The sequence below is a fragment of the Phalacrocorax aristotelis genome, chromosome 19 (assembly GCF_949628215.1).
Source record: "Phalacrocorax aristotelis chromosome 19, bGulAri2.1, whole genome shotgun sequence".
Lineage (NCBI taxonomy): Eukaryota > Metazoa > Chordata > Aves > Suliformes > Phalacrocoracidae > Phalacrocorax > Phalacrocorax aristotelis.
In genome coordinates, this window is record NC_134294.1 from 921,364 (window position 1) to 948,160 (window position 26,797).

General features: G+C 58.5%; 2 protein-coding genes across 4 annotated transcripts; both read right to left on the reverse strand.

The window, feature by feature from the left end:
- Positions 1 to 7,382: 7,382 nt before the first annotated feature.
- Positions 7,383 to 11,366, reverse strand: LOC142066641 (uncharacterized). Its single transcript, XM_075114384.1, has 9 exons — positions 11,188 to 11,366; positions 10,666 to 10,922; positions 10,478 to 10,563; positions 9,861 to 9,919; positions 9,369 to 9,486; positions 9,062 to 9,173; positions 8,521 to 8,738; positions 8,197 to 8,322; positions 7,383 to 7,724 (listed from the first exon to the last, which is right to left on the reverse strand). Exons 1-9 carry the CDS (start codon positions 11,330 to 11,332, stop codon positions 7,604 to 7,606), a joined length of 1,242 nt encoding a protein of 413 aa, XP_074970485.1. The 5' UTR covers positions 11,333 to 11,366; the 3' UTR covers positions 7,383 to 7,603.
- A 10,222-nt stretch (positions 11,367 to 21,588) lies between these two features.
- On the reverse strand, positions 21,589 to 25,571 carry LOC142066567 (coiled-coil domain-containing protein 81-like). Of its 3 annotated transcripts, XM_075114169.1 has the most exons (9): positions 25,394 to 25,571; positions 24,872 to 25,128; positions 24,684 to 24,769; positions 24,067 to 24,125; positions 23,575 to 23,692; positions 23,268 to 23,379; positions 22,727 to 22,944; positions 22,403 to 22,528; positions 21,589 to 21,930 (listed from the first exon to the last, which is right to left on the reverse strand). In XM_075114169.1, the coding sequence occupies exons 1-9, from the start codon at positions 25,536 to 25,538 to the stop codon at positions 21,810 to 21,812; spliced, it is 1,242 nt and encodes a 413-aa protein (XP_074970270.1). In that variant the 5' UTR covers positions 25,539 to 25,571; the 3' UTR covers positions 21,589 to 21,809. The 3 variants fall into 3 exon arrangements, with proteins under 3 accessions (XP_074970270.1, XP_074970271.1, XP_074970272.1); XM_075114170.1 differs by lacking the exon at positions 22,727 to 22,944 and having other exon boundaries at positions 25,394 to 25,570; XM_075114171.1 differs by lacking the exon at positions 21,589 to 21,930 and having other exon boundaries at positions 22,443 to 22,528; positions 22,706 to 22,944.
- Between the last annotated feature and the right edge of the window lie 1,226 nt (positions 25,572 to 26,797).

Sequence of the window (26,797 nt, forward strand, 5' to 3'; positions counted from 1 at the left end):
TGTAAGCAGCCCGTTGTGCTGGGGCTCCAGCAAGCAGAGACCAGAGTTGCAGGGTCTCTCTGCCTCCCGCTGGCCCATTTTGGCACAGATCAGGGTGCTCCTGGCTGCACAGGTGGAGAAAGAGCTCACGCTCCCTCCTGCCGCATAGCCTGGGACACGGGTCATAGAGCTCCGGGCAGCCGTGGCCCTCTAAGCCTCATAACCTCGTGTGAAGATGCTCCTCCAAAACCCCTGGGCACCAAGCTGGTCTGGAAATCCTACGCTGCTCCCCAACAACTTCCAAAGGAGGAGGTGCACGTCAGGCCCGGAATTTCAACCACCAGAGTCTTGGCCTTCAGAATGCCCCCAGCTCCACTGACGGATCTCCCCGAGAACTCCGGCCACACAGAGGTGCTAATCATAGGTCTGTCCTTTGGGTCTGAATTTAAACTAAACAATAATAACCCCTAACTAGCCCAGCTGAAACAAACAGAAAGCAATGGTTCTATGAAATAAAACACAGTGGAACGCACAAACGGCTCTTTCTGCCAGGTGCCAAACGGCACTTTCATCGAATCATAGAATCCTTAAGGCTGCAAAAGACCTCTAAAATCATCAAGTCCAACCCCCAGTTCTCGAAAACCATGTTCCCAGGTGCCACGTCTACACGTTTTTTTGAACACCACCAGGGATGGTGACTCCCCCACCTCTCTGGGCAGCCTGTGCCAGGGCCTGACCACTCTTGCAGTGAAGGCATGTTCCCTGATATCCAACCTAAACCTCCCCTGATGCAGCCTGAGGCCATTTCCTCTTGTGCTATCACCTGTTCCCTGGGAGCAGAGACCAGCCCCCCCCTCACTCCAGCCCCTCTCAGGCAGCTGCAGAGAGCGAGAAGGGCTGCCCTCAGCCCCCTCTTCTCCAGGCTAAAGCCCCCCACCTCCCCCAGCCGCCCCCCAGCACACTTGTGCTCCAGACCCTGCCCCAGCCCCGCTGCCCTTCTCTGGACACGCTCCAGCCCCTCAAGGACCTTCTTGTCCCGAGGGGCCCAAACCTGAGCCCAGCATTCGAGGTGGGGCCTCCCCAGGGCCGAGCACAGGGGCCCCATCCCTGCCCGGCTCCTGCTGGCCACACCAGTGCTGACACAAGCCCGGGGGCTGGTGGCCTCCTTGGCCACCTGGGCACTGCTGGCTCATGCCCAGCCGGCTGTCAGCCAGCATCCCCAGGGCCTTCTCCGCCGGGCACTTTCCAGCCCCTCTGCCCCAAATCTGTGGCGTTGCCTGGGGTTGGTGTCACCCAAGGGCAGGACCCGGCACTGGGCCTTGTTGAATCGCATACACTTGGCCTTCGCCGAATGATCCAGCCCGTCCAGGTCCCTCTGCAGCACCTTCCTACCCTCCAGCATACCAACACTCCTGCCCAATTTAGTGTCTTCTGCAAACTTACTGAGGCTGCACTCGATCCCCTCATCCAGGTCATTGGTAAAGATATTAAAGAGAACTGGCCCCAGCACTGAGCCCTGGGGACACCGCTTGTGACCGGCCGCCAACTGGGTTTAACTGCATTCACCACAAGTCTTTGGGCCTGGCCATCTCTGTGCTACAATTGACCAGCAAGCGCTTCCTCCAACCAAGGCTCCGAGGAGGGATGAGGCTCGGGGAAAGCATGCTTGGTTTCCCTGCAGAAACCCTGAAGCGTGCTTTACTCCTAGAGCTGATGACAGCCCGTAACAGACCCAGGCAGCCTTGTTTCCTGCTGGCTGCTGGGTTGCTTCCTTACTTGCGACTCAAACTCGTTGGGTTTTGCACGTTTCCGATAAAAGCACAATCTCTTTGGCAAAAGGATCGTGAATGACGTTGCCGCTTGCAAAGTCCTTGGGCACGTCTCTCCTGTATTTCCTCCCAGAATATTTTCTGCTCCTGCAGTGTTCTTAGGGGAAGAAAAATCCCAGCTCAGTGAAGCAGGTGACCGTCTCTGCACAGCCTGGCGTTAGCCCTGTCTGCCTGGGTGTTGGGGAGAATTTGGTGCCACTGAGGGCCGAGTCCTTGCCAAGGCATGTCCGTCCTTCCCCTGAGCTCCAGCTCTTCCCAAGCAGCCCAGAGGCGCCGGTGAGCACGGCTCAGGAGACGCCGTGTCCGTCTCCAAGCCACAGCTCCCAGCACGCCACGTGGCAAGGGAGGGACCAGAGCGCCCAGCGTGCCCTGGGGCCTGCACACCCGCACTGAGCCCCGGGCGCACCCAGGGCAGGCCGGGTCCCCTTCCCGGCTGGTGTCCATGGAACCCCCACCCTGCCCGGGCCCGAAGCCCCCAGCCCAGCAGGAGGGAGCAGCTCCAGGCAGGGCCGCGCTGCTCCAGCCCCAGGGAGATCCCCTGGAGACCCCCATCCCGCCCCGACTGGGACTGGGGGCCTCCCCCAACACCCTGCCCGGGTGCAGGCTGCGGGCGCAGGGAACGGCCCTGGCTGCCCCGGCGGCCCGGCCCCCAGCACCGCTGCTGGGCTGAGAAGAGTCCCACAGGCCTGGCCATGGTCCCCAGAGCCGGGATGGCACCTGCAGCCCCTCCAGGTGCCCTGAGACCCGCCTCGGTGGGGAGCCGGGGAAGGGCAGGGGTCCAAGGGCTTTGCTGTCCCAGCCACAAAACCTTGCTCAGCCCGATGCTGAGGTAGCTCGTGAGGGACGGCGATGGGAAAGCACGGGAGGCGGGCGTAGGGAAAGGTTTTTCACAGAGGTTCATGCGTGTGTTCTACCAGTTTAATACTTGTTCTCAGAGCATCACGATCGGGCGGTGTTGCCCTGCAAGGGGATAGCCTGGACTTTGTTTCAATTTGGCGGAAGAGCAGGAGACGTCCAGAGAGAATCCCCAGCAGATCCGGTTTCATGTTCACCAGTGACTGGGAGAGAAAAAGCGAGATCCAGGGTTAGTGCTACAGCAGACCTAACCCAAGGCCATAATGGCCTCTAATCAAGTGTGAGAGGACACTGCAAAGATGCAAGCCCGCCAGAGGAAGGAAAGGATGAAAGGGACCTGCGCAAAGGAAGAAACCAGATTTTGCACGTTTGACCATCAGGCAACTGGCTTTCTAAAGCCCGTGAAGGAACCTCCAGAGGCTGCCCAAGGCCACCTCTCCAAGGCACCCACCTTCCTGCATGCTCTGCACACCCACCGTCCTCATCTCCCAGCTCCCCACAGCACCCACCTGTGTGGGAGATGGATGGGCTCACCATGGCAGGCTCTCGCCATCAAGGCTCCCGGGAAGCACAAGAGACAGTGAGTGGCTGGACACGTCGCCATGTGCCTTTTTGTGCTTCCTGGGCTCTCGGTGTGAGCTGTGGGGGTACTCTGGGCCCGTCAGTGTGCCCCTCTCTGCATCCCTGGAGCCCTAAGCATCCCTTTGAGGGCACCGGTGTCCATTTTGGGACTGGCCACTTCCCCTTGCTTTGCTTTCTGCTGTGGCCGGCCCCCCTGAGCGTGCCTCTGGGCGCACCCTGGACCCCTGGGTGTGCCTGTGGGGTCTCCTCGCACCCCTCCATGTGCCTTTCAGTGCACCCAAAACCCCTCGGTGTGCCCTTTTGTGCACCCTGCAGCCCCCTGCTTATCTGTCAGAGGGCCAGCCCAGCCCACTCTTGTACATTCTGGCATGTTGCAAGTCCCATGGGCAGCCTGGACCGCTCCATGTTCCTTCTGCTGCACCCACAACCCCCCCGGGTGTGCCTTTCAGTGCACCCCAGGGCATTCTGTGGGCTCTGGGGGCATCCTAGAATCACAGAATCATAGAATAGCTTGGGTTGGAGGGGACCTATAAAGGTCATCTGGTACAACCCCCCTGCCATGAGGAGGGACATCTGCAACTACATCGGGTTGCTCAGAGCCCTGTCCAACATTTGCAGGGATGGGGCATCCACAACCTCTCTGGGCAACCTGTTCCTGAGCTTCACCGTCCTCACCATAAAAAAATTTTTCCTTATCTCTAGTCTAAAGCTACCTCTTTTACTTTATAACCCTTACCCGTTGTGCTATCGCAAGAGGCCCTGCTCAGAAGTTTGTCCCCATATTGGGCCCAATGTTGTTCAACATCTTTATAATGATCTGGATAACGGCATCAAGTGTAGCCTGATGAAGCTTGCTGATGACACCAGTTGAGTGGGGAAGTAGATAGTCCAGAAGGGAGAGCTGCTCTGCAGGGAGATCTGGATAGGCTGGAGGATTGGGCCAGCAAGATCCTTATGAAGTTCAGCAAGGAGAAGTGTAAGATCATGCACCTGGGAAAACATAATCCAGGATTGCAGCACAGACTGGGATCCACCTGGCTGGAGAGCAGCTCTGTGGGAAGGGACCTGGGGGTCCTGGTGGACAGAAAGCTCAACGTGAGCGAACAGTGGCTGCTGCGGCCAAGAAGGCCAACAGGATGCTGGGCTGCATCAAAAAGGGCATCGCCAGCAGAGAGAAAGAAGTCATCATCCCTCTCTACTCAGCGCTTGTCAGGCCACCCCTGGAGTGCTGTGTGCAGTTCTGGTCCCCGCTGTACAAAAAGGATGTGGCCAGGCTGGAAGGGGTCCAGAGAAGGGCCACCAAGATGATAAAGGATTGGGAAGTCTGCCATATGAGGATAGGCTGGGAGAGCTGGGTTTGGTCAGCTTTGAGAAAAGGAGGCTCAGAGGGGATCTCGTCACCATGTACCAGTACTTAAGGGGTAGCTACAAAGAAGATGGAGCCTCCCTTTTTACACGGAGTCACATGGAGGGGACAAGGGGGATGGACACAGGTTGCTCTTGGGGAGATTCCGATTGGACACGAGAGGGAAATTTTTCACAGTGAGGACAGTCATCATTGGAATAATCTCCCCAGGGAAGGGGTTGACTCGGCCACGTTGGACACCCTCAAGAGTCATCTGGAGAGGGTGCTCTTCCTAGAAAGGTTGGACTAGATGATCCCTGAGGTCCCTTCCAACCTGTGATTCTGTGATTCTGTGATCTTTCCTATAAGCCCCCATTAAGCACTGAACGGCCACAGTAAGGTCTCCCCGCAGCCTTCTCTTTTCCAGGCTGAACAACCCCAGGTCTCTGAGCCTGTCCTCAGAGGAGAGGTGTTCCAGCCCTCGGATCATTTTTGTGGCCTCCTCTGGACCCGCTCCAACAGGTCCATGCCTGTCCTGTGCCGAGGGCTGCAGAGCAGGACGCAGCACTTCAGGGAGGTCTCACCAGAGCGGAATAGAGGGGCAGAATCCCCTCCCTCGACGTGCTGGCCACACTTAGCGTCCTTAAGGTTGGAAAAGACCTGTAGGGTCGTTGAGTCCAACCGTCAAACCGTGCACATCTTTAGATGCATCCCAGGGGACTCTTGGCTTCCCGGGCTGCGCGCGCACATTGTCACCTCATGCCCAGCTTTTCGTCTACCAGTACCCCCAGGTCCTTCTCTGCAGGGCTGCTCTCAATCCCTTCAGCCCCCAGGCTGTATTGATACTGGGGGTTGCCTCGGCCCAGGTGCAAGACCATGCACTTGGCCTTGTTGAACCCCTTGAGATTCACATGTGTGCACTTCTCCAGCATGACTGGTCCCAGTACAGACCCCTGAGGGATGCCACTCGTCACTGATCGCCATCTGGACATTGAGCTCTTGACCACTACCCTCTAGAGGCGAGCACCCAGTCAGTTCCTTATCCAGAAGAAGGGTAGCAGCTGTGGGTTTCTACATCACACTGCCCAGCAATGCCGGGAGCATTCCACAGGAAAAAAAGCCAAAGTCAGGGTGCTTGAACTTGACCACACTTGCCCAGGGGAGGCCCCTGGAGCTCTGAGTAGAGATAGGTGGAGCTGGTGGGAAAAGAGGAGCACACAGCATCAGCACATGGCATCAGCAAAGACACCATGTCTGAAATGGCACTGCAGGGACAGACATGGCAGTCTGCTTTGCAGAAGGGCTATTATCCGTCCCTCTCCACGTTGATGGAATATCGGAATCATCTTCTTAACTCCCACAACAAAGCTTCAGCTGTCAACTCGGCAGCAGTGGCAGGGCAAAAGAGAGCTCAAAAAGGCTGAAGAGCCCTACACTTGTGCTATGGCTGGGGATGTGGCACATCATTAGCAGGGTTCTCTGGAGGGTTTAACTGTACCTCTACACACGTGCGGGGTGTAGCACCAGGTTTCTGGGGACTCTGCGGTTCTCCTCTTGTGCTATGTTCCGACTGGTGGCGATAAGAAGATCCTGACAGTGATAAGCCAACGCTACTTGCTGGTAAACTGCCAGCACATTGACAGGATCAGCATTGAAATAAAGACTGACCGGAACAGGCACGTCTCATTTAGCTTTGGGATATGAGATTGTGAAGCTTCATCTTCAGCCCAGGAAGCCTCTGATATGTCAAGAAACCACACCAAAACGGGGGTGGTTTAAAATCATGGGGACCTGTGCTTGGCCATGAATACAGAGCCCAGCCAGCAACAGCCTTGCTGCAACAAGCGGTGCAGGTGTCGGGGGCCTAGTCCATGGCCTGTTTAGAAAGGCTGTGTTGAAAAGAAGTTTGGCAATTGTTAAGTCACACGTGGAAAGCACCACCCAAGATATTGCAAGCAACATGCTTCCATGGTCAGCATGGATAAGCTGGAAAGGCGCAGGAGCACTAGAAAAGTGCTTCTATTCAAAGCGAAAGCCTTAAAAGAGCGAGCCAAGTAGAGCCCCCAGAGGGAAGGACCACCCTTGAGCCTTGAGAAGAGGAAGGAATGAGAGAACAGTTGGAGCAGGACAAGAAAAAGAACAGCAAGTCAGGCTTGTAAAATCTGATGGGTCCATCCTCTGAGCCGGTGAGGCCATGGGCCTTGTGACTTGTCCCCTGACAAGCTTTTGTTGAACGGTGCGGCTGTAAAAATGAAGGTGGTGTGCACCAGAGACAGCTCTGTCTGACGACCTCCCAGCAGCAGGACCTTGCACTGGAGAGCACTGAGAGCCCCTCCATTCCCCACAGTGCCCATTTGCATCTCCTCTGTGACCCTGGCTGCAGGTTCTGAGACTCCCCTGGCCCTTTGGTTCATGCACACATCCCCTTCAGTCCCACCCGCGGCATTCGGGTGCCCTCCCTTGCCCTCCTGGCAGGCTCAGAGTGCCTTCTTTCCCTGCAGGCGCCCTTAGATGTCCTCCTCAATCCCCATCCCCGTGTGCTCAGGCGCCCTCCCTCCACCTTGCTGGGCACTGCCCTCCTCTCCTCTCCCCTTCCTGCACGCCCACATCTCCCCTCCTCCCCTCCAGTGCTGCCCAGTTCCCACTTTGGGCAAGACCAGGCTGAGCTGCATGTGCACGGTCACACCGAGGGTGCTGGCGACGGGAGGCACTGTGCACGCAGGCTGCTTTTGCAGGAGGATGGGCCAGCACGCGGGATCAGGAGCTGCCCGTCCTTTCCAAAGCCCTGCCAATGAATGTCCTTCCGGGCAGGGCTTGGTGACCCTGGCGTCTTTATTTGGCATCTCCAGGAGGAATGCAATGTTTGGAAAGGTCCCACTCTGCTGAGGGCTCTGCTGCTGCAGAGCAGGCAGCGCTGGCAGCAGGAGCGGGAGCTCCAGCACCAACACGCATTCGCTCGAGTCTGACACGATGGACAAGCTTGGGGCTTGCTGGGCCCCTCAGGCTCTGCTCCTCAACGCCGGGCTGCAGGTCTGCGTGGTGCAACTTGGCCGTACTGCGCACACGTCCCGTATGCTGTCGCGCTGGCCTCGTGCTTTTCTCTGAGGCCGTGCAGCTCCATCTTCTTCCCGACGCTGAGGGGGAACCAAAAGCGTGTTGACATCAGTTGGAAGTAGAGAGAGGAGGGCAGAGACCTCCTGCCTGCCAGGCCTGGTCCTGGAGGCTTGCTGTGGTCTCTGAGACACCCCCTGCTCCACTGGACCAGGCCCATCAGCTCAGGGCTGAGACCTGGCAGCGGACAGGTAGGGCCCTCCGGGCAAGGTGTCCGGCTGTGGGTGCCGTGGCAGAGGAGGGACAGTGTCTGTGGGGTGGAAAGGCAGAGCCAATCCCAGAGGAAGAAAGCCATGTCCCCGTCTGCCCCTGTTCTGCCTGTGGACATCTCCCTGGGGCTGGAAGGCAGCTCTAACTCAGGGGCACAGCCTCAGGACCTCGCTGCTCTCCTGCCACCCGGCTGTCAGTACAGACAGTCCTTCCCAGCTGCCGCTGCCCGGGCAAGGGAGGAAAATGTGCACCAGGGAAATGCCTCCCATGCCTGGAGATATTTACCAGTGGACCTCCTTCGGGACTGTTGCCTGCAGCCGGTTGAGCTCTGTCTTCCTCTTCCACACCTGCTGGCTGGATCTGTACCGCTCCAGTTTTGCCAAGACCTGCCTTGCTCGTGGTGACCTGATGCTGCAACAGTAGGGACAAATTCCCTCTCACACCCTGCCCTGGCCCCTGCTCACAGGCTGGGGCTGCCCAGGGACCCCAGGCATCGGGGCTGACCCCAGGCATGCCCGTGTCAGGGGAAACCGGGCCCCTGACCCCGCAGACGGGCGGTCTCTGCCGCTCGACTCTCCCCAGCCTTGCCGGGAGCTGCCGCACGCTTACTCTGGCTGTGGCGTCTCCAGCGGAGGGGCCGGTATCTTCCCCTTCTCTGCCCGGGGATGGCAGTAAGAAATCTCCTCCCCATCCCTTTTGGCCCAGGAGATGACTTCCTCCTGTCCTGCCTGTACTTCGGCCCTCTCCTGCGTGCTACTTTTGGGCCAGGGCAAGCGCGCGTACAAGTCAGACCACTTCACTTGGAGTATTTCGGACTGACTCTTGGCCTGGGTGGGACGAAGAGGAACGTTAGAGCCCAGGTCACACCTCTCTCCTGCCCCTGGACAGGGCAGCACTAGAGACGCCAGGGACTGCAAGCCCCCGGCGGGGACCCCGGTGCAGGAGATGGGGGAACCGGGAGGTGGGGTCCACGTGGAAGCCAAGCGTGGTGTCAAGAGATGGAGTCATTGGCCAGGCCGAAAGGCAGAGGCAGGAGGAGTGACGGGATGAACACGTCCGCAGTGTCGCGGCTGTCTTTGAGGACACCCTCTCCACAGAGCCATGTTTTCCTACACGTGACACCATCGTTACGTCCACCTGTACCACGTACCTCTGCTGCTCCCAGCCGACTGTCCAGAGGAGGCAGCCAGACTTGAGGACGGTCCGTCGCTCTGGCTTCCTTGCGTTTCTCTGCACGGGTCCCCTCTATTGGCGGCAGCACGCTGCAAACACACCGCACACGGGGCTTGGACGAGAACAGCAGGCGCCTGTTCTTCAGCTGGTGCTCAGGGAGCAGCCCCGTGCAGGCAGCACAAGGCAGCTCTGCACGGGAGCTATGCCTAGGCCAGGAGTCAAGTCAAAGCCAGGACGAGACGGCCATGAGCTGTGGCCGCTCAGGGGTGGCTGAAGAGTCTCACCTTACGCTACCTGCTGCAGTCCCCGCCTTGCCCCTCTTCTCTCCCGTCACACCAAGGCCCCCTGTCCGGACGGGAGAAAGACGCCCTCGGGAGAGCAGGCGCTCAGCAGGACGAGCCCCTGGAAGCACAAGACCAGGAAGCTCTTCACAGCTGCACCTCTGGGTCGCTTCCCGCAAGACGGACATGCCATCTGTGCACGCGACTGCTACTAGTGCCAGGCCTGGACCCCCAGGCCTTGCCGTCGGGCTTCCTAGGGCGGTCTTGGCCCTTTCCCGACGACCACTATTTCCCAGCCCTCCCTTCCCACGGGGCCACGCTGCTCCCTGAGCACTTCCTGCCCCACTGCTTCCTTCCTTGGGGCCCCATTTGGAAAAGGGGGTGAGCTGGGACGTGCTGGTCACTTTGGAGAACCTCTCGCCCCGGGGAGGTGGCATCACATGTGGGGAAGACACGCTTGCGTCTCTACATGGCGTGGGTGCGTTGTTACGGTACCTCGTTGGGCCGCCTTGTCAGCCAGTTCTTTTTCAGACGTGGCACTTTTGTACACAAGCCTGCAAATAAGAAGGTGCCGGTGGTTTCAATAAGGGGCAATGGAGTCCCCTGCAGCCCCCACTAAGAAGCTGCTGCCAGAGCTGCTCGAGAGCTGAGCTACTCTCAAGTCCCCAGGTTTGCAGAGCACAACATACAACAAGGTGGCAATAGACATTAGGAAAGGAGCGTCAGCAAACTCCGCGTGAAAATGCTGACACCTTGGGCTTGTTTTGTTTGGGTGCTTCTCTATTTCATTCTCACCCAAAGGAGAGGGGAGGACCAGAGGAAGCTTTATGGGAAAGGGTCCCTCACTGCCTCTCCACGCCCCACACGGGCGGGAAGGTAAGCAGGCCCTCTCCCCTGGTGCTCCACTTGACGACACCCCGCTTCCCAAAGGACGAGGGGTGGCCATGCAATTCACGGAGAAGCACCCCTTGGGCACAGCTACTCCACAGCAGCTTCCCGAGGAGAGCAGCCCCAGGAACTCGGCCTTTGGCACCTCTGGGCGGCTGCACCAAAGAGGGGCTGAGAAGGTGCTCGCTTGGTCAGCCCGGGGCGACAGAAGCAAACATACTCACTGTGGGAACACAAAGATCCCCCCAGGAGGCATCTGGAAAACAGCTGTCTCATTGCGGGCTATGACCAAGGGCCTCAGGCTTGACTTCTGCAAGGAGGAGAGAGGCAGGGGAGTGAATGTGCCCGAGGTCATGGCTTCGACCTGGCTGCAAGAGAGGTAGAGGGAGCACTGAAGAGACAACAGACTCACTCGGAGGGCAGTGTTTGCCAGGATGCCGGTCTTGTCCACGTCTCGCAGCAGGTCTTCGAAGAACCGCATGACCACTCTCCTTCCCCGGCACACCAGGATGCCAAAGTTCTTGAAGACAAAGTCAAAGTCCTTGCCTTCGGTCAAGGCCCATGCGATGACATTTGTGGTAGCCTTGACGCACTTCAAGACCTTTTTCTTGGGGATGGAGAGGTAGAAGGCGACCTCGGCGTAGATCAGCTCTGCAACTTCTAAGTCCTCTGCAAAGAAACCGCCCGGCAACAAAGTCACTTGCTCAGCCTTCAGCAGACTCACATCAGCTCTCAGCACCGCGACCCATCAAGAGCCCACCGAGCCTCCTCCCACCCCACCGACTCCCCACGCAGCAGCAAGCGGCCCGGCCTGCCTTTGGGGGCCAGCACCCTGTCCCCACGCAGACCGCTGCTCCTGTCAAGGGGGAGCGGGAGGGAAACGCCAGCTCTGACTCAAGGCTTCGGAAGCCCAGCCCTGGAGGTCTCTTCTTACCGGGCCGTGATCTGGTCTCATAGCGGAGCTTCTTCTCCAGCAGAACTGGCTTGTCCAGGTGGAACATGGGTTTCTGGACCTTGACACTCGCCTTGTTCCCATGACAAAAGTCCTCCTCCCTGATGTAGACGGTGGCCATGCCCATTAGCCTGACAGCCTGCCAACGAGAGTGAGAAAGAAACAGCCGTTGGAATTGTTCCGGTGGGAGAAGAGCGTCGAGGCACACTAAGGCTTCTCTGTTGGCCTGCCCACCCCGGTGGTCGCCAGGGACAAGGTGGGGCCCCATTGGAAAGCTTTGGGGAAGAGCCTTGCCCTCCACCTTGTTCCCCTCTCCCTCCGCTTTACCCTCCCACCCTCTGCCCAGGCCACGCAAGGTGAAGGACAAGCAGGACACACCACCCGGAGCCTGAGAGGGCCCGAGGAGGGCCAAGCCCTGGACACTGCCCCCGGCTCTCTGCCCGCTCATTACACCCTGCCAGCAGGCCTAGGGAAGCCTCCAAAGAAGAAAGCCCACGTTCTTCTTTGTCCAAAGCGGGGCTTTGCTTTTTCTCTCCGTCCACTCAGAAGTTGCTCTGTGGCAAAGCTGTCCTCAGCAGGATCCTTCTGGGGCATGTTTTCTGCTTCCTAAGCCGTTGGGGGGAGGAATTAAAGGCCGGGGAGGGGCCAGGACACAGCAGGGTCTGGAGGACAGCAAGGAAAGCAGCCCACCTTGTTCAGCAGCAGCTTTTGCCGATAGCACTCCGACACGCTATCCCAAATGCTGGCCATCTCTGGGGAAGAAGAGCGAGACAGGGCACGCGTGACGTCAATAAGCTCAGCGCCTTGCCAAGGCAGCAGGTGCAGGCGTCGTCCTACACCACCACCTCCCCCCTCACACCACCCATGCAGGAACTGCCCTGCAGAGCCGAGTTTTAGCTGTGTCCCCATGAGAAGGCGTCCCGTGCTGGGGACACAGCTCTGTACTTGAAAGAAAGAGGGGAGAAGGCTTGGCACAAGGACGGGCTCCGATCCACGCCACGAAGGTGTCTCCGAGTTCCGAGCCTCGAGCACGGGACCTTCTGGCAGCACCTACCCTCCTTTGTGAAATCCGCCAGGTGAGGAGACAGCGCATGGAGGAAGGCAGAGGAGAACCACTCCATGGCTGCAGCTCCTCCTGGCCGAGCCCCTCCGCTCCTCCTGTCCACACAGCACCGGCGCTGTGGCACTGCCTGCCTCCGCCTCCCTCTGCGGGCTGCAAAGCAGCTCCCAAGAGCAGAGCAGTGGCCAAAGCAGCCCCCCACACCTGAGCTCCTCCCTGACTGGCAGGGAAGTGCGGGCTGGGTGCCGTGGGGAGAGGCAAGGTGTCCCGGTGAGGGGGTGTGCCCCATTGTGACCACGACCCGTGTCAGAGGGGCTGCAGGTGAGCACAGCCCCTGCCACAGAGGGCATCTGGGGCAGCTGTCCCCACCCACCCGCTGCCCTCTCCACAGGCAGACCCAAAGGGTCGCCTGCAAGGGCTGCTGAACAAGGACACCAAGACCGTGCCAGAGAGACAAGATTAGGAGACTTGAAGGGTGAACAAAATCAAGTTGAAACTAAAAATTCCCCCAAATTCCCAGGCGTCCTTGTCCCCAGGTAGCCCAAGCAGAGAACGTCTAGGTGCCGGGGACCACATGCTTTTGGGAAAGGTTGCTCAAAATTGTTTTGAGGTGGGTATGAAAAGAAGCCTGAGTGTAGAGAGCAAGAGGACAAATTCCAAGGAAATATTTTTAACGTTGGATTTCAGTGCGGATACAAGCGAGCATGGCAGATTGGGTAAAAACCCCGTTATTTTGGAATTGTGGTTGGAGCCAAGTCAGCTTTGAATAAATGTCAACTGATGTGTGCTCAGATCCTCTTCCTTCTCCTTAAAGACCCTCTGTTCCCTCCCTTGGGAGAAGAGAGCTGCTCTCTGCCCATTGGGGACCGCTCTTATCCCCACCGTGGCCCTCTGTACCGGTTCAGGTCCCCTTTGCTCCCCTCCAGGCGTGCTCAGATGCCCTCCAGGCTGATTCGCTATTTTGGAGGACCTCTCCCCTTCCTCCTGCGAGATCTCAGGCTTCCGTGGTTCCTCTTCATGCAAACGGTGATTCCGAGTCATCCCATGCTCTCCTGAATATGTACCGATCCCTTCTCTTCCCCATAGCTCACACTCTGATCCTTTCTGCTTCCCTCTTGCAAGCACACCTGTTCCCTCTACACCCCTGTTCTGCATGATCCGGTTCCTTCTACTCCCACCCAAGCATCCTCGTAGACCCTCCACCACTGTTAGTAAGCATTAAGGTGTACCCTCTTTCCTTCTCTGGGTGCTCAGATCCCCTCCTTTCTTCTCCACGCGTGCAGAGAGCTGGATCTGGGATCACACACACAGAGTTGGGCAAGTTGGAAAAAAGCTGTTGACTGATTTAGTTGAAATACATGACAGAGATCACCAGGTCCGTCCATTTGGCAATTCTCCCGCTGCGGTCGGTCCTTGTTATCTCACAGCCAGAGGAGCCCAAAGCCTTGCAGTCCGGCTAATATTTTACAAACCTCTTTCCCCGTTTAGAAGTTCTCAGAGCTGATGCTCTGACTCTGCCCCTGCAGCTGGGAGGCTGTGGTGTCTCCAGGGGAAGCTACATTTAAGTAGCCGATCTCCGAAGGTTGAGAGGGGGATAAGCAAAAGGGTGAGTCTTGGCTTTCAGCTTCTCCTCCAGGCTTTGCGTCCTGCGTGGCCTTCAGGGTGCTGAGAGAGTCTGGCGCTTCTCGCGGTGGGAAGCTGAAAACAAATTTCCTCTCTTAAGTCATTCTGCAAACTCTGTCTGACCCTCTGCCACCTGCACAGCCCCAGCGCCCCTCCCAACATCTCTGCCAGGCAGTGCAGGGCTACGGGCAACACCTTTCACTTGGACTAAGGCTCCGATACTCTTCCTCAAGCCAAGTAGCTGACAGCCCCCATCGACCCCAGAACCTCCTCTGACTTGGGACAGACTGTCCGTCAGCCTCCCTAGCACCTGAAAGCTGTAAGCAGCCCGTTGTGCTGGGGCTCCAGCAAGCAGAGACCAGAGTTGCAGGGTCTCTCTGCCTCCCGCTGGCCCATTTTGGCACAGATCAGGGTGCTCCTGGCTGCACAGGTGGAGAAAGAGCTCACGCTCCCTCCTGCCGCATAGCCTGGGACACGGGTCATAGAGCTCCGGGCAGCCGTGGCCCTCTAAGCCTCATAACCTCGTGTGAAGATGCTCCTCCAAAACCCCTGGGCACCAAGCTGGTCTGGAAATCCTACGCTGCTCCCCAACAACTTCCAAAGGAGGAGGTGCACGTCAGGCCCGGAATTTCAACCACCAGAGTCTTGGCCTTCAGAATGCCCCCAGCTCCACTGACGGATCTCCCCGAGAACTCCGGCCACACAGAGGTGCTAATCATAGGTCTGTCCTTTGGGTCTGAATTTAAACTAAACAATAATAACCCCTAACTAGCCCAGCTGAAACAAACAGAAAGCAATGGTTCTATGAAATAAAACACAGTGGAACGCACAAACGGCTCTTTCTGCCAGGTGCCAAACGGCACTTTCATCGAATCATAGAATCCTTAAGGCTGCAAAAGACCTCTAAAATCATCAAGTCCAACCCCCAGTTCTCGAAAACCATGTTCCCAGGTGCCACGTCTACACGTTTTTTTGAACACCACCAGGGATGGTGACTCCCCCACCTCTCTGGGCAGCCTGTGCCAGGGCCTGACCACTCTTGCAGTGAAGGCATGTTCCCTGATATCCAACCTAAACCTCCCCTGATGCAGCCTGAGGCCATTTCCTCTTGTGCTATCACCTGTTCCCTGGGAGCAGAGACCAGCCCCCCCCTCACTCCAGCCCCTCTCAGGCAGCTGCAGAGAGCGAGAAGGGCTGCCCTCAGCCCCCTCTTCTCCAGGCTAAAGCCCCCCACCTCCCCCAGCCGCCCCCCAGCACACTTGTGCTCCAGACCCTGCCCCAGCCCCGCTGCCCTTCTCTGGACACGCTCCAGCCCCTCAAGGACCTTCTTGTCCCGAGGGGCCCAAACCTGAGCCCAGCATTCGAGGTGGGGCCTCCCCAGGGCCGAGCACAGGGGCCCCATCCCTGCCCGGCTCCTGCTGGCCACACCAGTGCTGACACAAGCCCGGGGGCTGGTGGCCTCCTTGGCCACCTGGGCACTGCTGGCTCATGCCCAGCCGGCTGTCAGCCAGCATCCCCAGGGCCTTCTCCGCCGGGCACTTTCCAGCCCCTCTGCCCCAAATCTGTGGCGTTGCCTGGGGTTGGTGTCACCCAAGGGCAGGACCCGGCACTGGGCCTTGTTGAATCGCATACACTTGGCCTTCGCCGAATGATCCAGCCCGTCCAGGTCCCTCTGCAGCACCTTCCTACCCTCCAGCATACCAACACTCCTGCCCAATTTAGTGTCTTCTGCAAACTTACTGAGGCTGCACTCGATCCCCTCATCCAGGTCATTGGTAAAGATATTAAAGAGAACTGGCCCCAGCACTGAGCCCTGGGGACACCGCTTGTGACCGGCCGCCAACTGGGTTTAACTGCATTCACCACAAGTCTTTGGGCCTGGCCATCTCTGTGCTACAATTGACCAGCAAGCGCTTCCTCCAACCAAGGCTCCGAGGAGGGATGAGGCTCGGGGAAAGCATGCTTGGTTTCCCTGCAGAAACCCTGAAGCGTGCTTTACTCCTAGAGCTGATGACAGCCCGTAACAGACCCAGGCAGCCTTGTTTCCTGCTGGCTGCTGGGTTGCTTCCTTACTTGCGACTCAAACTCGTTGGGTTTTGCACGTTTCCGATAAAAGCACAATCTCTTTGGCAAAAGGATCGTGAATGACGTTGCCGCTTGCAAAGTCCTTGGGCACGTCTCTCCTGTATTTCCTCCCAGAATATTTTCTGCTCCTGCAGTGTTCTTAGGGGAAGAAAAATCCCAGCTCAGTGAAGCAGGTGACCGTCTCTGCACAGCCTGGCGTTAGCCCTGTCTGCCTGGGTGTTGGGGAGAATTTGGTGCCACTGAGGGCCGAGTCCTTGCCAAGGCATGTCCGTCCTTCCCCTGAGCTCCAGCTCTTCCCAAGCAGCCCAGAGGCGCCGGTGAGCACGGCTCAGGAGACGCCGTGTCCGTCTCCAAGCCACAGCTCCCAGCACGCCACGTGGCAAGGGAGGGACCAGAGCGCCCAGCGTGCCCTGGGGCCTGCACACCCGCACTGAGCCCCGGGCGCACCCAGGGCAGGCCGGGTCCCCTTCCCGGCTGGTGTCCATGGAACCCCCACCCTGCCCGGGCCCGAAGCCCCCAGCCCAGCAGGAGGGAGCAGCTCCAGGCAGGGCCGCGCTGCTCCAGCCCCAGGGAGATCCCCTGGAGACCCCCATCCCGCCCCGACTGGGACTGGGGGCCTCCCCCAACACCCTGCCCGGGTGCAGGCTGCGGGCGCAGGGAACGGCCCTGGCTGCCCCGGCGGCCCGGCCCCCAGCACCGCTGCTGGGCTGAGAAGAGTCCCACAGGCCTGGCCATGGTCCCCAGAGCCGGGATGGCACCTGCAGCCCCTCCAGGTGCCCTGAGACCCGCCTCGGTGGGGAGCCGGGGAAGGGCAGGGGTCCAAGGGCTTTGCTGTCCCAGCCACAAAACCTTGCTCAGCCCGATGCTGAGGTAGCTCGTGAGGGACGGCGATGGGAAAGCACGGGAGGCGGGCGTAGGGAAAGGTTTTTCACAGAGGTTCATGCGTGTGTTCTACCAGTTTAATACTTGTTCTCAGAGCATCACGATCGGGCGGTGTTGCCCTGCAAGGGGATAGCCTGGACTTTGTTTCAATTTGGCGGAAGAGCAGGAGACGTCCAGAGAGAATCCCCAGCAGATCCGGTTTCATGTTCACCAGTGACTGGGAGAGAAAAAGCGAGATCCAGGGTTAGTGCTACAGCAGACCTAACCCAAGGCCATAATGGCCTCTAATCAAGTGTGAGAGGACACTGCAAAGATGCAAGCCCGCCAGAGGAAGGAAAGGATGAAAGGGACCTGCGCAAAGGAAGAAACCAGATTTTGCACGTTTGACCATCAGGCAACTGGCTTTCTAAAGCCCGTGAAGGAACCTCCAGAGGCTGCCCAAGGCCACCTCTCCAAGGCACCCACCTTCCTGCATGCTCTGCACACCCACCGTCCTCATCTCCCAGCTCCCCACAGCACCCACCTGTGTGGGAGATGGATGGGCTCACCATGGCAGGCTCTCGCCATCAAGGCTCCCGGGAAGCACAAGAGACAGTGAGTGGCTGGACACGTCGCCATGTGCCTTTTTGTGCTTCCTGGGCTCTCGGTGTGAGCTGTGGGGGTACTCTGGGCCCGTCAGTGTGCCCCTCTCTGCATCCCTGGAGCCCTAAGCATCCCTTTGAGGGCACCGGTGTCCATTTTGGGACTGGCCACTTCCCCTTGCTTTGCTTTCTGCTGTGGCCGGCCCCCCTGAGCGTGCCTCTGGGCGCACCCTGGACCCCTGGGTGTGCCTGTGGGGTCTCCTCGCACCCCTCCATGTGCCTTTCAGTGCACCCAAAACCCCTCGGTGTGCCCTTTTGTGCACCCTGCAGCCCCCTGCTTATCTGTCAGAGGGCCAGCCCAGCCCACTCTTGTACATTCTGGCATGTTGCAAGTCCCATGGGCAGCCTGGACCGCTCCATGTTCCTTCTGCTGCACCCACAACCCCCCCGGGTGTGCCTTTCAGTGCACCCCAGGGCATTCTGTGGGCTCTGGGGGCATCCTAGAATCACAGAATCATAGAATAGCTTGGGTTGGAGGGGACCTATAAAGGTCATCTGGTACAACCCCCCTGCCATGAGGAGGGACATCTGCAACTACATCGGGTTGCTCAGAGCCCTGTCCAACATTTGCAGGGATGGGGCATCCACAACCTCTCTGGGCAACCTGTTCCTGAGCTTCACCGTCCTCACCATAAAAAAATTTTTCCTTATCTCTAGTCTAAAGCTACCTCTTTTACTTTATAACCCTTACCCGTTGTGCTATCGCAAGAGGCCCTGCTCAGAAGTTTGTCCCCATATTGGGCCCAATGTTGTTCAACATCTTTATAATGATCTGGATAACGGCATCAAGTGTAGCCTGATGAAGCTTGCTGATGACACCAGTTGAGTGGGGAAGTAGATAGTCCAGAAGGGAGAGCTGCTCTGCAGGGAGATCTGGATAGGCTGGAGGATTGGGCCAGCAAGATCCTTATGAAGTTCAGCAAGGAGAAGTGTAAGATCATGCACCTGGGAAAACATAATCCAGGATTGCAGCACAGACTGGGATCCACCTGGCTGGAGAGCAGCTCTGTGGGAAGGGACCTGGGGGTCCTGGTGGACAGAAAGCTCAACGTGAGCGAACAGTGGCTGCTGCGGCCAAGAAGGCCAACAGGATGCTGGGCTGCATCAAAAAGGGCATCGCCAGCAGAGAGAAAGAAGTCATCATCCCTCTCTACTCAGCGCTTGTCAGGCCACCCCTGGAGTGCTGTGTGCAGTTCTGGTCCCCGCTGTACAAAAAGGATGTGGCCAGGCTGGAAGGGGTCCAGAGAAGGGCCACCAAGATGATAAAGGATTGGGAAGTCTGCCATATGAGGATAGGCTGGGAGAGCTGGGTTTGGTCAGCTTTGAGAAAAGGAGGCTCAGAGGGGATCTCGTCACCATGTACCAGTACTTAAGGGGTAGCTACAAAGAAGATGGAGCCTCCCTTTTTACACGGAGTCACATGGAGGGGACAAGGGGGATGGACACAGGTTGCTCTTGGGGAGATTCCGATTGGACACGAGAGGGAAATTTTTCACAGTGAGGACAGTCATCATTGGAATAATCTCCCCAGGGAAGGGGTTGACTCGGCCACGTTGGACACCCTCAAGAGTCATCTGGAGAGGGTGCTCTTCCTAGAAAGGTTGGACTAGATGATCCCTGAGGTCCCTTCCAACCTGTGATTCTGTGATTCTGTGATCTTTCCTATAAGCCCCCATTAAGCACTGAACGGCCACAGTAAGGTCTCCCCGCAGCCTTCTCTTTTCCAGGCTGAACAACCCCAGGTCTCTGAGCCTGTCCTCAGAGGAGAGGTGTTCCAGCCCTCGGATCATTTTTGTGGCCTCCTCTGGACCCGCTCCAACAGGTCCATGCCTGTCCTGTGCCGAGGGCTGCAGAGCAGGACGCAGCACTTCAGGGAGGTCTCACCAGAGCGGAATAGAGGGGCAGAATCCCCTCCCTCGACGTGCTGGCCACACTTAGCGTCCTTAAGGTTGGAAAAGACCTGTAGGGTCGTTGAGTCCAACCGTCAAACCGTGCACATCTTTAGATGCATCCCAGGGGACTCTTGGCTTCCCGGGCTGCGCGCGCACATTGTCACCTCATGCCCAGCTTTTCGTCTACCAGTACCCCCAGGTCCTTCTCTGCAGGGCTGCTCTCAATCCCTTCAGCCCCCAGGCTGTATTGATACTGGGGGTTGCCTCGGCCCAGGTGCAAGACCATGCACTTGGCCTTGTTGAACCCCTTGAGATTCACATGTGTGCACTTCTCCAGCATGACTGGTCCCAGTACAGACCCCTGAGGGATGCCACTCGTCACTGATCGCCATCTGGACATTGAGCTCTTGACCACTACCCTCTAGAGGCGAGCACCCAGTCAGTTCCTTATCCAGAAGAAGGGTAGCAGCTGTGGGTTTCTACATCACACTGCCCAGCAATGCCGGGAGCATTCCACAGGAAAAAAAGCCAAAGTCAGGGTGCTTGAACTTGACCACACTTGCCCAGGGGAGGCCCCTGGAGCTCTGAGTAGAGATAGGTGGAGCTGGTGGGAAAAGAGGAGCACACAGCATCAGCACATGGCATCAGCAAAGACACCATGTCTGAAATGGCACTGCAGGGACAGACATGGCAGTCTGCTTTGCAGAAGGGCTATTATCCGTCCCTCTCCACGTTGATGGAATATCGGAATCATCTTCTTAACTCCCACAACAAAGCTTCAGCTGTCAACTCGGCAGCAGTGGCAGGGCAAAAGAGAGCTCAAAAAGGCTGAAGAGCCCTACGCTTGTGCTATGGCTGGGGATGTGGCACATCATTAGCAGGGTTCTCTGGAGGGTTTAACTGTACCTCTACACACGTGCGGGGTGTAGCACCAGGTTTCTGGGGACTCTGCGGTTCTCCTCTTGTGCTATGTTCCGACTGGTGGCGATAAGAAGATCCTGACAGTGATAAGCCAACGCTACTTGCTGGTAAACTGCCAGCACATTGACAGGATCAGCATTGAAATAAAGACTGACCGGAACAGGCACGTCTCATTTAGCTTTGGGATATGAGATTGTGAAGCTTCATCTTCAGCCCAGGAAGCCTCTGATATGTCAAGAAACCACACCAAAACGGGGGTGGTTTAAAATCATGGGGACCTGTGCTTGGCCATGAATACAGAGCCCAGCCAGCAACAGCCTTGCTGCAACAAGCGGTGCAGGTGTCGGGGGCCTAGTCCATGGCCTGTTTAGAAAGGCTGTGTTGAAAAGAAGTTTGGCAATTGTTAAGTCACACGTGGAAAGCACCACCCAAGATATTGCAAGCAACATGCTTCCATGGTCAGCATGGATAAGCTGGAAAGGCGCAGGAGCACTAGAAAAGTGCTTCTATTCAAAGCGAAAGCCTTAAAAGAGCGAGCCAAGTAGAGCCCCCAGAGGGAAGGACCACCCTTGAGCCTTGAGAAGAGGAAGGAATGAGAGAACAGTTGGAGCAGGACAAGAAAAAGAACAGCAAGTCAGGCTTGTAAAATCTGATGGGTCCATCCTCTGAGCCGGTGAGGCCATGGGCCTTGTGACTTGTCCCCTGACAAGCTTTTGTTGAACGGTGCGGATGTAAAAATGAAGGTGGTGTGCACCAGAGACAGCTCTGTCTGACGACCTCCCAGCAGCAGGACCTTGCACTGGAGAGCACTGAGAGCCCCTCCATTCCCCACAGTGCCCATTTGCATCTCCTCTGTGACCCTGGCTGCAGGTTCTGAGACTCCCCTGGCCCTTTGGTTCATGCACACATCCCCTTCAGTCCCACCCGCGGCATTCGGGTGCCCTCCCTTGCCCTCCTGGCAGGCTCAGAGTGCCTTCTTTCCCTGCAGGCGCCCTTAGATGTCCTCCTCAATCCCCATCCCCGTGTGCTCAGGCGCCCTCCCTCCACCTTGCTGGGCACTGCCCTCCTCTCCTCTCCCCTTCCTGCACGCCCACATCTCCCCTCCTCCCCTCCAGTGCTGCCCAGTTCCCACTTTGGGCAAGACCAGGCTGAGCTGCATGTGCACGGTCACACCGAGGGTGCTGGCGACGGGAGGCACTGTGCACGCAGGCTGCTTTTGCAGGAGGATGGGCCAGCACGCGGGATCAGGAGCTGCCCGTCCTTTCCAAAGCCCTGCCAATGAATGTCCTTCCGGGCAGGGCTTGGTGACCCTGGCGTCTTTATTTGGCATCTCCAGGAGGAATGCAATGTTTGGAAAGGTCCCACTCTGCTGAGGGCTCTGCTGCTGCAGAGCAGGCAGCGCTGGCAGCAGGAGCGGGAGCTCCAGCACCAACACGCATTCGCTCGAGTCTGACACGATGGACAAGCTTGGGGCTTGCTGGGCCCCTCAGGCTCTGCTCCTCAACGCCGGGCTGCAGGTCTGCGTGGTGCAACTTGGCCGTACTGCGCACACGTCCCGTATGCTGTCGCGCTGGCCTCGTGCTTTTCTCTGAGGCCGTGCAGCTCCATCTTCTTCCCGACGCTGAGGGGGAACCAAAAGCGTGTTGACATCAGTTGGAAGTAGAGAGAGGAGGGCAGAGACCTCCTGCCTGCCAGGCCTGGTCCTGGAGGCTTGCTGTGGTCTCTGAGACACCCCCTGCTCCACTGGACCAGGCCCATCAGCTCAGGGCTGAGACCTGGCAGCGGACAGGTAGGGCCCTCCGGGCAAGGTGTCCGGCTGTGGGTGCCGTGGCAGAGGAGGGACAGTGTCTGTGGGGTGGAAAGGCAGAGCCAATCCCAGAGGAAGAAAGCCATGTCCCCGTCTGCCCCTGTTCTGCCTGTGGACATCTCCCTGGGGCTGGAAGGCAGCTCTAACTCAGGGGCACAGCCTCAGGACCTCGCTGCTCTCCTGCCACCCGGCTGTCAGTACAGACAGTCCTTCCCAGCTGCCGCTGCCCGGGCAAGGGAGGAAAATGTGCACCAGGGAAATGCCTCCCATGCCTGGAGATATTTACCAGTGGACCTCCTTCGGGACTGTTGCCTGCAGCCGGTTGAGCTCTGTCTTCCTCTTCCACACCTGCTGGCTGGATCTGTACCGCTCCAGTTTTGCCAAGACCTGCCTTGCTCGTGGTGACCTGATGCTGCAACAGTAGGGACAAATTCCCTCTCACACCCTGCCCTGGCCCCTGCTCACAGGCTGGGGCTGCCCAGGGACCCCAGGCATCGGGGCTGACCCCAGGCATGCCCGTGTCAGGGGAAACCGGGCCCCTGACCCCGCAGACGGGCGGTCTCTGCCGCTCGACTCTCCCCAGCCTTGCCGGGAGCTGCCGCACGCTTACTCTGGCTGTGGCGTCTCCAGCGGAGGGGCCGGTATCTTCCCCTTCTCTGCCCGGGGATGGCAGTAAGAAATCTCCTCCCCATCCCTTTTGGCCCAGGAGATGACTTCCTCCTGTCCTGCCTGTACTTCGGCCCTCTCCTGCGTGCTACTTTTGGGCCAGGGCAAGCGCGCGTACAAGTCAGACCACTTCACTTGGAGTATTTCGGACTGACTCTTGGCCTGGGTGGGACGAAGAGGAACGTTAGAGCCCAGGTCACACCTCTCTCCTGCCCCTGGACAGGGCAGCACTAGAGACGCCAGGGACTGCAAGCCCCCGGCGGGGACCCCGGTGCAGGAGATGGGGGAACCGGGAGGTGGGGTCCACGTGGAAGCCAAGCGTGGTGTCAAGAGATGGAGTCATTGGCCAGGCCGAAAGGCAGAGGCAGGAGGAGTGACGGGATGAACACGTCCGCAGTGTCGCGGCTGTCTTTGAGGACACCCTCTCCACAGAGCCATGTTTTCCTACACGTGACACCATCGTTACGTCCACCTGTACCACGTACCTCTGCTGCTCCCAGCCGACTGTCCAGAGGAGGCAGCCAGACTTGAGGACGGTCCGTCGCTCTGGCTTCCTTGCGTTTCTCTGCACGGGTCCCCTCTATTGGCGGCAGCACGCTGCAAACACACCGCACACGGGGCTTGGACGAGAACAGCAGGCGCCTGTTCTTCAGCTGGTGCTCAGGGAGCAGCCCCGTGCAGGCAGCACAAGGCAGCTCTGCACGGGAGCTATGCCTAGGCCAGGAGTCAAGTCAAAGCCAGGACGAGACGGCCATGAGCTGTGGCCGCTCAGGGGTGGCTGAAGAGTCTCACCTTACGCTACCTGCTGCAGTCCCCGCCTTGCCCCTCTTCTCTCCCGTCACACCAAGGCCCCCTGTCCGGACGGGAGAAAGACGCCCTCGGGAGAGCAGGCGCTCAGCAGGACGAGCCCCTGGAAGCACAAGACCAGGAAGCTCTTCACAGCTACACCTCTGGGTCGCTTCCCGCAAGACGGACATGCCATCTGTGCACGCGACTGCTACTAGTGCCAGGCCTGGACCCCCAGGCCTTGCCGTCGGGCTTCCTAGGGCGGTCTTGGCCCTTTCCCGACGACCACTATTTCCCAGCCCTCCCTTCCCACGGGGCCACGCTGCTCCCTGAGCACTTCCTGCCCCACTGCTTCCTTCCTTGGGGCCCCATTTGGAAAAGGGGGTGAGCTGGGACATGCTGGTCACTTTGGAGAACCTCTCGCCCCGGGGAGGTGGCATCATATGTGGGGAAGACACGCTTGCGTCTCTACATGGCGTGGGTGCGTTGTTACGGTACCTCGTTGGGCCGCCTTGTCAGCCAGTTCTTTTTCAGACGTGGCACTTTTGTACACAAGCCTGCAAATAAGAAGGTGCCGGTGGTTTCAATAAGGGGCAATGGAGTCCCCTGCAGCCCCCACTAAGAAGCTGCTGCCAGAGCTGCTCGAGAGCTGAGCTACTCTCAAGTCCCCAGGTTTGCAGAGCACAACATACAACAAGGTGGCAATAGACATTAGGAAAGGAGCGTCAGCAAACTCCGCGTGAACATGCTGACACCTTGGGCTTGTTTTGTTTGGGTGCTTCTCTATTTCATTCTCACCCAAAGGAGAGGGGAGGACCAGAGGAAGCTTTATGGGAAAGGGTCCCTCACTGCCTCTCCACGCCCCACACGGGCGGGAAGGTAAGCAGGCCCTCTCCCCTGGTGCTCCACTTGACGACACCCCACTTCCCAAAGGACGAGGGGCGGCCATGCACTTCACGGAGAAGCACCCCTTGGGCACAGCTACTCCACAGCAGCTTCCCGAGGAGAGCAGCCCCAGGAACTCGGCCTTTGGCACCTCTGGGCGGCTGCACCAAAGAGGGGCTGAGAAGGTGCTCGCTTGGTCAGCCCGGGGCGACAGAAGCAAACATACTCACTGTGGGAACACAAAGATCCCCCCAGGAGGCATCTGGAAAACAGCTGTCTCATTGCGGGCTATGACCAAGGGCCTCAGGCTTGACTTCTGCAAGGAGGAGAGAGGCAGGGGAGTGAATGTGCCCGAGGTCATGGCTTCGACCTGGCTGCAAGAGAGGTAGAGGGAGCACTGAAGAGACAACAGACTCACTCGGAGGGCAGTGTTTGCCAGGATGCCGGTCTTGTCCACGTCTCGCAGCAGGTCTTCGAAGAACCGCATGACCACTCTCCTTCCCCGGCACACCAGGATGCCAAAGTTCTTGAAGACAAAGTCAAAGTCCTTGCCTTCGGTCAAGGCCCACGCGATGACATTTGTGGTAGCCTTGACGCACTTCAAGACCTTTTTCTTGGGGATGGAGAGGTAGAAGGCGACCTCGGCGTAGATCAGCTCTGCAACTTCTAAGTCCTCTGCAAAGAAACCGCCCGGCAACAAAGTCACTTGCTCAGCCTTCAGCAGACTCACATCAGCTCTCAGCACCGCGACCCATCAAGAGCCCACCGAGCCTCCTCCCACCCCACCGACTCCCCACGCAGCAGCAAGCGTCCCGGCCTGCCTTTGGGGGCCAGCACCCTGTCCCCACGCAGACCGCTGCTCCTGTCAAGGGGGAGCAGGAGGGAAACGCCAGCTCTGACTCAAGGCTTCGGAAGCCCAGCCCTGGAGGTCTCTTCTTACCGGGCCGTGATCTGGTCTCATAGCGGAGCTTCTTCTCCAGCAGAACTGGCTTGTCCAGGTGGAACATGGGTTTCTGGACCTTGACACTCGCCTTGTTCCCATGACAAAAGTCCTCCTCCCTGATGTAGACGGTGGCCATGCCCATTAGCCTGACAGCCTGCCAACGAGAGTGAGAAAGAAACAGCCGTTGGAATTGTTCCGGTGGGAGAAGAGCGTCGAGGCACACTAAGGCTTCTCTGTTGGCCTGCCCACCCCGGTGGTCGCCAGGGACAAGGTGGGGCCCCATTGGAAAGCTTTAGGGAAGAGCCTTGCCCTCCACCTTGTTCCCCTCTCCCTCCGCTTTACCCTCCCACCCTCTGCCCAGGCCACGCAAGGTGAAGGACAAGCAGGACACACCACCCGGAGCCTGAGAGGGCCCGAGGAGGGCCAAGCCCTGGACACTGCCCCCGGCTCTCTGCCCGCTCATTACACCTGGCCAGCAGGCCTAGGGAAGCCTCCAAAGAAGAAAGCCCACGTTCTTCTTTGTCCAAAGCGGGGCTTTGCTTTTTCTCTCCGTCCACTCAGAAGTTGCTCTGTGGCAAAGCTGTCCTCAGCAGGATCCTTCTGGGGCATGTTTTCTGCTTCCTAAGCCGTTGGGGGGAGGAATTAAAGGCCGGGGAGGGGCCAGGACACAGCAGGGTCTGGAGGACAGCAAGGAAAGCAGCCCACCTTGTTCAGCAGCAGCTTTTGCCGATAGCACTCCGACACGCTATCCCAAATGCTGGCCATCTCTGGGGAAGAAGAGCGAGACAGGGCACGCGTGACGTCAATAAGCTCAGCGCCTTGCCAAGGCAGCAGGTGCAGGCGTCGTCCTACACCACCACCTCCCCCCTCACACCACCCATGCAGGAACTGCCCTGCAGAGCTGAGTTTTAGCTGTGTCCCCATGAGAAGGCGTCCCGTGCTGGGGACACAGCTCTGTACTTGAAAGAAAGAGGGGAGAAGGCTTGGCACAAGGACGGGCTCCGATCCACGCCACGAAGGTGTCTCCGAGTTCCGAGCCTCGAGCACGGGACCTTCTGGCAGCACCTACCCTCCTTTGTGAAATCCGCCAGGTGAGGAGACAGCGCATGGAGGAAGGCAGAGGAGAACCACTCCATGGCTGCAGCTCCTCCTGGCCGAGCCCCTCCGCTCCTCCTGTCCACACAGCACCGGCGCTGTGGCACTGCCTGCCTCCGCCTCCCCCTGCGGGCTGCAAAGCAGCTCCCAAGAGCAGAGCAGTGGCCAAAGCAGCCCCCCACACCTGAGCTCCTCCCTGACTGGCAGGGAAGTGCGGGCTGGGTGCCGTGGGAGAGGCAAGGTGTCCCGGTGAGGGGGTGTGCCCCATTGTGACCACGGCCCGTGTCAGAGGGGCTGCAGGTGAGC